Source organism: Drosophila tropicalis, unplaced genomic scaffold (assembly GCF_018151085.1).
Source record: "Drosophila tropicalis isolate 14030-0801.00 unplaced genomic scaffold, ASM1815108v1 contig_1, whole genome shotgun sequence".
Classification (NCBI taxonomy): domain Eukaryota; kingdom Metazoa; phylum Arthropoda; class Insecta; order Diptera; family Drosophilidae; genus Drosophila; species Drosophila tropicalis.
In genome coordinates, this window is record NW_027172355.1 from 2,150,356 (window position 1) to 2,159,303 (window position 8,948).

Sequence of the window (8,948 nt, forward strand, 5' to 3'; positions counted from 1 at the left end):
TCTGGCAATTCGTTTACTATTCGAGACCCATTTGCTTAGCTCCAACTGTGCCCGTGACATAAGGAGTATCAGCTCTTCCTTAATGTCGAGCAGTTCTTGTTCGTTCATGGCTCCTGTCAGTACGTCATCGACGTAGAAATCATCCAAAAGTATCCTAGCCGCCCTTGGAAACTCGTATTCGTGATCAGTTGCCAGTTGTTCCAGCACTCTAACTGCCAGAAACGGTGCACATGCCGTGCCATAGGTGACTGTGGTCAACTTGTAATGCTTCAATGGTTCCTCAGGGTCTTCTCTCCAAAGGATTCGTTGAAAATTCTGATGTTCAGGGGCCACTAAAATCTGTCTGAACATTTTGACGATGTCCGCAGAAAATACGAATCTGTGCATTCGAAAACGCAGACAAACGTTGAAGAGGTTGCGTTGTGTACATGGGCCAATGTGAAGTGCGTCGTTAAGAGATCGTCCATCCCGATCTTGAAATGATCCATCGAACACCACCCGCAGCTTGGCGCCTATGACTGGATGGTGTGGCAAATAGAATGACTTCTTACATACGTTTGTGTCTTCGTCTGCAGCTACTTCCTTCATGTGACCCAGCTGGATATACTCTCTCATAACTGAGTATATTTTAACTTCAAGCTGGAGTCCTTCATTAGACGACTCTCGACTGCGAGAAAGCGCGATCTCGCTCCTTGAAATGTATCCGCAAATTGTAGGTTTTGTTCCTTGAAGGGCGAATCGACTATGTATCTTCCATTCGAGTTGCGGTTGTGGGTACGCCGGAAGTGCGTTTCGACCTTTTCATAATCTTCGTTCCCAAAATCTTTGCAGTAGTCCATCTATATTAACCGTAGTCAGCAATAACGTAGATGAGGTTTGCAATCTTGAAGTGTATACCGATGTGATTACCCATCCAAATATGGTGTTAACTGCAATAGGGTGCCCTTGACCATCGCATAACTTCTCTCCGATGAGAACTAACCAAATGCAATCATTGCCCAGCAAAATGTCGATTGAGGCGCTAGTTCTGAAGTCAGGGTCAGCCATTTGGTATCCCTTAAATACCGACAGTGATGAAGCATCAATGTTTTCACGTGCCAATGGTGAGGTGATCTTTCCTAAAATGTGAACTTTAATATCGATGCAATGACTCGACACACGAGACATCATCTGGAGAGAGCAGAAACCTCTGGTTATTCCCGCCTTGACGTCTGAGATGCCCGATGTGGCAACTCGAAATGGCGAACGTGCAAGCCCCAACGTCTGTACGCACCGTTCCGAAATGAATGACAAGTCTGAGGCGCTATCCAATAAAATACGGCACGTCAGCAAGGCTCCTTGAGAATTTCGGACGTGTACCAATGCAGTAGGTAGAGTGCTTCTTCGTTGGCCATTTGGCTTACTGGGTCTGGTAACATTCATCATTGCTATCGCTGATGCCGCTGGTGACTCCTCAGAAACCTGGCCTGAGTTGCCTTGGTGCTGCTCTGAGCTATTTTGCTGTGTAGAATGGTCAAGCTCTGGAATTGAGGACAAGCCGACAGTATGTGCTCAGTACTATGACATTTCATACAATTACCTGTAATGGCAAGCATGGTGCGTGCTTGCCTTTTTCCCCTTTTCATCCCTCGGTTTGCTCGCTACATGATCGATAACTTGACTGAGCTCAAGGCGATCGCATCGTGAGTCCAAAAACTTAAGCAACTCTTCAATGGTAGGATTTTCGATATCTTGGCTTTTGTCGATCCATTCACGTCGGGTAGCCTCATCAACCTTGTTGATGAGCAAGTATATAAGCCAACGGTCACGGCCCGTTTGTCCAGAATCGTCTAAAGCCCGAATAACATCACTGGCTCCGCAAGTCAGAGCGCGTAGCGATGATGAGTTTTGCCCAACAGCTTTTGGCAATGCGGTGAATGTGTCCATCAGTAAATTCACCAAGTAACGGGGCTTTTCATATCGATCACTCAATGATTTCCATGCAGTGACGTAATTTGCATCCACTACGGGCAGATGCTGGATGAGTATCGCTGCTTCTCCTATGACGCATGACTTAAGGTGATGAAACTTTTGGATATTCGTTAAAGTTGTCTTTCCGTGAATGGTACTCTCAAACAGGTCTTTAAAAGCATGCCATTCCTTGTAATCTCCACCGAAGGGTTTGATGTTGATTTTCGGTAACTCACAATCTCTTGGTGCCGCTGTTGCAACTGACTGTGAGCCTGACGAAGACGAAGATTGCTGTGGCGAGAGCAATCTCTCAACCAATAGTTGCTGCTGCTCCACTTGCCGTTGCTGGTGTTCCATTTGACGTTGCATCTGGAGTTGTAGTTGTTGCTGTTGATTCTGCATTTGTTGCAGAATTCCTTGGAAGAGCGAACCATCGTTACCAGCCGCGCCGATTTCTTCCAACTTGCCAGACGGAGCCAAGGCAGCTCGTAAAGCCTTAAGGCGGGCATTTGCTATTTCATATTTCTCCTCGTATATCCCGAAGTCTTCGGTAGGGTCCACATAACCCTCTAGTTCGTCGTATTTGGCCAACTCGTCGCCAGACTTCACGAACTCGTTCCACGCATTGGACAAAGTTTCCAATTTGGTGTCAATTGCGAAGACGTCGGCATCCATATATGCGGGTAATGGTTGTCTTCAATCTTCCTCTGGCCTTTATGAATGTTTTCATTTCCTCCATGATGAAATACCAAGACATCTCCACTGCTTGTGTGGACCAAAAATTTCAAGACGCGTCTTTTTCCAGAGATGTGTTCCCTCACGATCTCGTCGATTATATCGATAACAGATACCGATAGGCGAGTGGCGCCACCGTTTGTCCACGCTTTTTCCAATAGGCACGCGATTGTCTATTCGATAGTAGGCCAGAACTATCGACTACTAACTTTGAGGTTAACAATTAATTGCAACCACGTTGCAACAAATTATTAAGCAATGAGTAACAAACAAACAATGCCCAACGATCCGGCTCGAAGGACCAAATTATGATGAACAATAAACCACTGTGTTTAATATCTCATAAGAACTTAACTTTATTTTTACTTCAATTTTGTTGATCTGTGTCTGCCACTGCTAGAACACGTCTTGATCGTTCGTTTGCTTGCTTATTACTAAATTTTCAATTCTTACGCAACTACGTAGGTCATATAGGTTTATAAAGAGTGACAGAGACAGAGCATACCAGACTGACGCCAGTATATTCTAGAAAACTTAAGAGAAAATACAAAAACAAAAGCCTTGTGAGATGTGCAAGATCATTCATGAGTCTTTGCTTTGCTGCGTATAGCAATGCAAGTCAAATGACAATTGGTTCCTCAGCAAAAACTTACGCTTACGTTCGCATTTATTGCGTTTGCGTCATTTTCTTTGAAATGGCTGCCATACATATTCACTGTTCCAGTGGTGTACATCATGAAAAAAAGTGACATATACTGTACTCACTTACAAAGAGTACATTTATTACTGTCACTCACTCTAAGTGAGTACAGTATTTTTACTGTACTCGGTTCTTATAGCTACTCGAATATACTGTACAGCAGAGAATGAGTACAGTATTGTTAAGATCACCTAACTTCTGTTCAATACTATGATGTTGGAAATGAATACATTCCTGCAGACCTCTAATGCACAATCTGAACACTTTCTGAAGCTAGAAATAAAAGTTAAACGATGTTTGACGTGTTTTTATCATTTAACTTTTAAGAGATTTCTTGAAAATTAAAAAAAGACATCATTAATGACAGTTGTTAGGGTGAGATCATTAAAAACTTGGCTGCTATCCTAAATGTTTTAATTGCAAGGATTAAATTGTATTCGGAAATAAAACTAACCTAAATGGTGTAGGTATTATTCGCAAACAAAAATATCGGCCAACGTATAAAATTTACTAGAATATCAGTATCTACCAATTGCAGTGGTATTCGAAGAAGCACAGGAATGTAAAAACGAGGACTTCAAAAGGTTCAGATACACTAATACATTAAGCAGAGGGCCGGGGCTAACTTCGACCGCGCTGAAGTTTGTATACCCTTGCAAGTCTTTTGTTACTTTTTGCTTACGTAAAGTCGTCAAAGTGAAAAAAACATTTAATCAAAAATGTCCAATGGACGGCCTTAGACCCTATCTAAGATTTTAGTTTTTGAGTTTTTCCTACAGTGGTTCACAGGTTACGATTGCCTAGACTGAAATTACTAAAAGTGGATACTTTCGATAGCAAATATTCAGCATTCAAGTATGGATAAGTAAGGATCTTGCATTTGGTCACCTCAATATGAGTTTTTTTTATTGTGTATTTGTCCACGCGTCTCGTGCCGTGCGTTATACGGCTGTACCAGTTATCTGCTTAGGCTCGCGCGTAACAAATACTAAAAATAAAGACAATAAGAAAATGTAGCATACGCAAAGCTAGAGCTCGAGCTCTGTATTTCGGAAAGTTTGGCAATGCTACGGTAGTGAGAAATTTCTAATTTGTTGCCCTTTTTAAGGAACAAGTGTCACTTGATATAAAGAATAACCGAGATAAAGGCTTTGATAGGGTCGAACACATTTTAAGAATTTACAATAAGTGACAATAAGTTTAAGTGTAATATTGTCAGACCCGGGTACTCCGGAAGACGTCAAAGATAATATGCTAAAGATAAAACAGTCTTCAGTAGTACTAGGGAAAACACATAACTTAAATGTGGGATGTAAATGAGGGAGGTGAGTAGTAGTGGAATAAGTCGACTGAAAAAAAAAGTAAACAGATCTGCACTTTCTGAATCGTAGTAAATTGTCTGGTCCGAAGTCTGAAAGTGGAAGACAGTAGGTTAAAGCGTCATTTAGATTGACAAAAGTTGTAAAATCTTTTGGGGTTCTGATAGAATTTAACTTTACGGCTTACAATATAATTATTGTAGCGTTGAGAATTCAAAAGAACCAGAGCGGCGTACTGGCGACGGTAGACACATTCACATAAGGAACGCATTTATCGATTAGAGAATAAAAAGCAGAGTAGAAAAAATTCAATGCATAATCTATATCACAGCAGTCAAATAAACTAACCAATCAATAGGAAAAATAAGGTTGTTAAAAAGATTAAAATTTGTTTTACGAAAAAATGAATTAATGAATTAGTACCAGAAATAATAACTTTAAAGGTTAAGTGATAAGAATCTTCAGGCCTCACAAGGGGCTGTGTGTTAGATACCGAAACAACGGTGGGATCCCAGACATAAACAAGATCAAGGATTCTTCTAAAAGAGTTAAGTAAAGAATTTAACTGGAATAACGATCTTTAAGTCAACTAAAAAAAGGTTTTCAGAGCATCAGCATGGTGGATGAAGATCATAATATTAGAAGCCAGGGGAATATAAGAACAGGAGATATATAGGCTAAAGTTAGAAAGAATTTCGTTATCCAAAACAAAGTAGTTGAGCCAAGATAATTAAGATAATTATAAAAAAAAAACAATAATTACAAATAAAACAAAGAGACAGCTAGAGTGCACAGCATAAGAAAGAGTGCACGAACAGTTATAAGCTAAGCTTTTAGAGGCGGCGTTACAAAAGTGATTACGCGGGTGAGAAGCTGAACAAAAGCACGAAAAGGGAACAAAAAAAAAAAAAAACACGGGCACTTATGGTATGATTGGGGCATTGAGGGGAGCAAATGCAGAAGGAATGACGAAAAACAAACACAGAAAAACCAATTAATTTGGCAAATGATGCAAATAAAACACAATGGTGCCAGGCAAAAAACACCGACGAAAGCGTATACTTACCAGGCACAATTAAAAATTGAGAAAAAAATAAATGTTGCTAAAAAGTCAAAATTTATGAAAAACACGATCGTCGCGTCAAAGAACAGATATGTTCCGCTCTCCTCAGGGCAAAAACTTCCCACAAGACTTTTTTAACAGATCTCTGAGTTAGTTTTATAACTCTACTCAGAAATAAAGAAGTAAATGTTTGATTTTATTTTGCCTCACCATTTGTTTTTTTGAAAATCAAGAATGTCAAATTTATTTGCATGCCCAATAATGAGTAGCAGTACAAATGCAATGTCTAAGAGTTGCCAGATAGAAAGTACTTTTCAATATACCAATTTTATAACAATTTTGGTAATGACAATTGTTTTGTTAAATTGTGAAATTTTGTTAACCCCAGTCTAGATCCCCACAACCCTATTTTAGAAGCTGGGACTGGTTTTGTTAATGCATCTGCCGGCATTTTCTCCGTAGGAATGTACTTTATACCAATAGAGCTTCTGGTCAACCATTCTCTAATAAACTTTACTTTTATATCTATATGTTTCGTTCTTGGAGAAAATGAATTATTCTTTATGATGTGCAATGCGTTTTTTGTTGTCACAATATAGCACGATCTTGTTGGTATCAATGAGACTAAATTCCTTCTGCAGGCGCAATAACCATATGGCTTGTTGGGTGGCAGATACTGCTGCCATATATTCCGCTTCCAAATTGTTGCACTTACATAAACGTATCCTGATGTCGATCTCCTTCTATCTAGGTCTCCGTCCCAATATTCATCACAGAAAAGCTTATGTCAGGACGAGTGTTCTGGGCAGCATAAAGTAGACAACCAATAGCCTCCAAATTTGGAACCTTCTCATATCCTTAATGTCGGCTTCAGATTTAGGTGTCATGTCAGCTGAAATCCTCTGTACGACATCCACGACAACCTTCTTAAAATTCCTGCAATGTAATAAGATTGATCAATTTTTATTGTGCCTGTAAGCCTCCATTAAGAGAAGCTGTTACAGCATCCAATTGATAAATTGTCAACCCATACTTAGCCAGTGCAGCAAACTGCACGCGCATCGCACGACTGGTGCAAACGTCTTCGTGTTTTATTTTAAAGGCCACTTTGCCCTTTGGTAATTCCGTTACCATCCAAGTATTATTCAATTCGTGAGAGCGTATTTCCGACTTCACTGCGTCTTTCCATTAATCTGCTAGTTTTGACCCGCTCAACCGCTTGCGCCAAAGCCTCTCTTGCTGATTTGGAGTTGGCGATGTGTTCGTAGTTGTTCGACTCAATCATCAGCGCAATCTCTGCGAGCGCTCTCTCGCCTAGCGACGCATACTTCTTTGATGGTCCATTACACACCACATTCCAACAACCTTTGATCCTTATGTAAGATTGAGCCTGCCGCTTCCAAACATCGGAGTTTTCGCGGCCCCTTTACCTCTCACAGGGATATATGTAAATAAATTTTTCTTTTGTCTTTTCTTGCATACGTGGGCTGGGCCCATAACCTATTCAAAGGCGTGTGTGCAGTTTACAAGATGATAAAAGACTAATTTAATGAGTAGTAAGTAGTGATGAGTAGCAGTACAAATGTAATGTGTCCGATTTTTTAATTGATTAATGCACCAAATTTCAATGAGTTGTGTAACGTACAGCTAACTAATAGGAAGAATGTCTAGGCAATGGTAAAATAGTGTGTAAGGGTTAAAGTCGGGGGGCTCCCTTTCACCCTCATCCACGGAATTTCATTGAAGCTCGAGTTTTCGCTTTCAGTAAAAGCAAACTTCTTTTAGTAAACTCAAACTTCACCGTCGATACTTGTAGAAAATGTTCAGGTTGAGACATGGGCCAGCTCCAAAAAGGTTCGCGAGTCGAACATATATCCCGAGCCCTCTAACCAAACAATTAAACGCCGGTTTTGTGTTGTATTACGCTATATTCAGTTGCACAATTTGTGGGGCAAATTGATCGGTTAGATCGGTTGCCTGAAATCTTTGTTTCAATGTTAATTCAAATTTCTCACATGTTTTTATATTATCTTACATTTGTTTCTCCTTTTCACGTCTTTCCTGCTTACCTGATTTTCTGTGACTAGCGCGCCGTCATAGCGGGTTGCTGCTCTGTCACCAGTGCAAGCAAAGACAAAGTAAATTCTAACTGTTCTTCTTCGAATGAGAGAGAATAAAAACCAAAGGCTCGTTGGGTAAGCCTTTCTACTGGCGCGGCGCGGCAATTAAGCCTGCACCGCAACAATACTGTTAAGAACCAAAACAAAGTTGTCAATTATTCAAACGTGTACAACAACTATTAACAAAGCACTTTTTAATGTCACAATTGTGTATACACTTCATACCACCATAAACTGCTACATCTCTGGAAATAATCGTGCCGACTGTGTTTCCTGCAATACAGCGATAGGTCGACCAGTGCACATCCTGGCGAAAATCTTCTGCGGCAAATGGAGGGAAATACATCGAGTTGTTTGGCATAATTTGTCGGATCTGTAAAATAATTGAGATACATTTTCTTAAATAATTGTTTGAGTTTTTATGTTTTCAGAAAAAATGCTGAAAATGATAAAAATTTTACAGCGTTTCATTAATTAGTATAATGTAAATACAGTTTATGCAAGTTAAGAACCCAAATTAAAACCTAGAACTCATTGACCCAACTCTATCAATACATGCCCATTAGTCGCATGCCCATTGGTCAACCCTAATCCATCATCACATGCAATGGCCATTGTTCAACCCCGTTTTATCACAATTTTATGCCCATCGCTATCGCTAGGATAAACAAAAAGGCTGCACACCACTTTCCCAGGCGCTTCAAGAATGATGTGTAAACAAAGAATTGTGATATGCACTGAGTGGACTAAACCAATAAAGCGATTTTAAAAAGCATATAGTAAAGAATACCTTAAGCTTTAAAAATGAATGTTTGTCATGAGTTCTTGGTGTTCGTGGTGCTGTAATATTCAAGGTCAAAGTCAGAAAATATTGCCAAGCCTGTTTTTCCTTTAAAAATGGAGCGAAACCCGGTTTTTTTTCAATCAAAAATGTAATTTTTCCGTGTTTTAAACGACTATATAACATTTTTTAATGTATTAATTTGATTTTTTAACATAATTACAAAAAATTTTTTTTTTTTGAAATTTTTTTAGGTTAGTTTTGAAAATTTGCTATTGAT

General features: G+C 39.6%; 1 protein-coding gene across 3 annotated transcripts in view; it reads right to left on the reverse strand.

Moving 5' to 3' along the window:
• LOC137577202 (cell adhesion molecule Dscam2-like) overlaps positions 1-8,240 on the reverse strand; it is a 753,142-nt gene extending 744,902 nt beyond the window's left edge. For all 3 annotated transcript variants that reach the window (XM_068301567.1, XM_068293972.1, XM_068303153.1), the window contains exon 1: positions 8,113-8,240. In XM_068301567.1, the coding sequence (XP_068157668.1) occupies positions 8,113-8,233 (121 nt within the window). In that variant the 5' untranslated portion in view covers positions 8,234-8,240. The remainder of the gene's footprint in view (positions 1-8,112) is intronic.
• Positions 8,241-8,948: the final 708 nt, after the last annotated feature.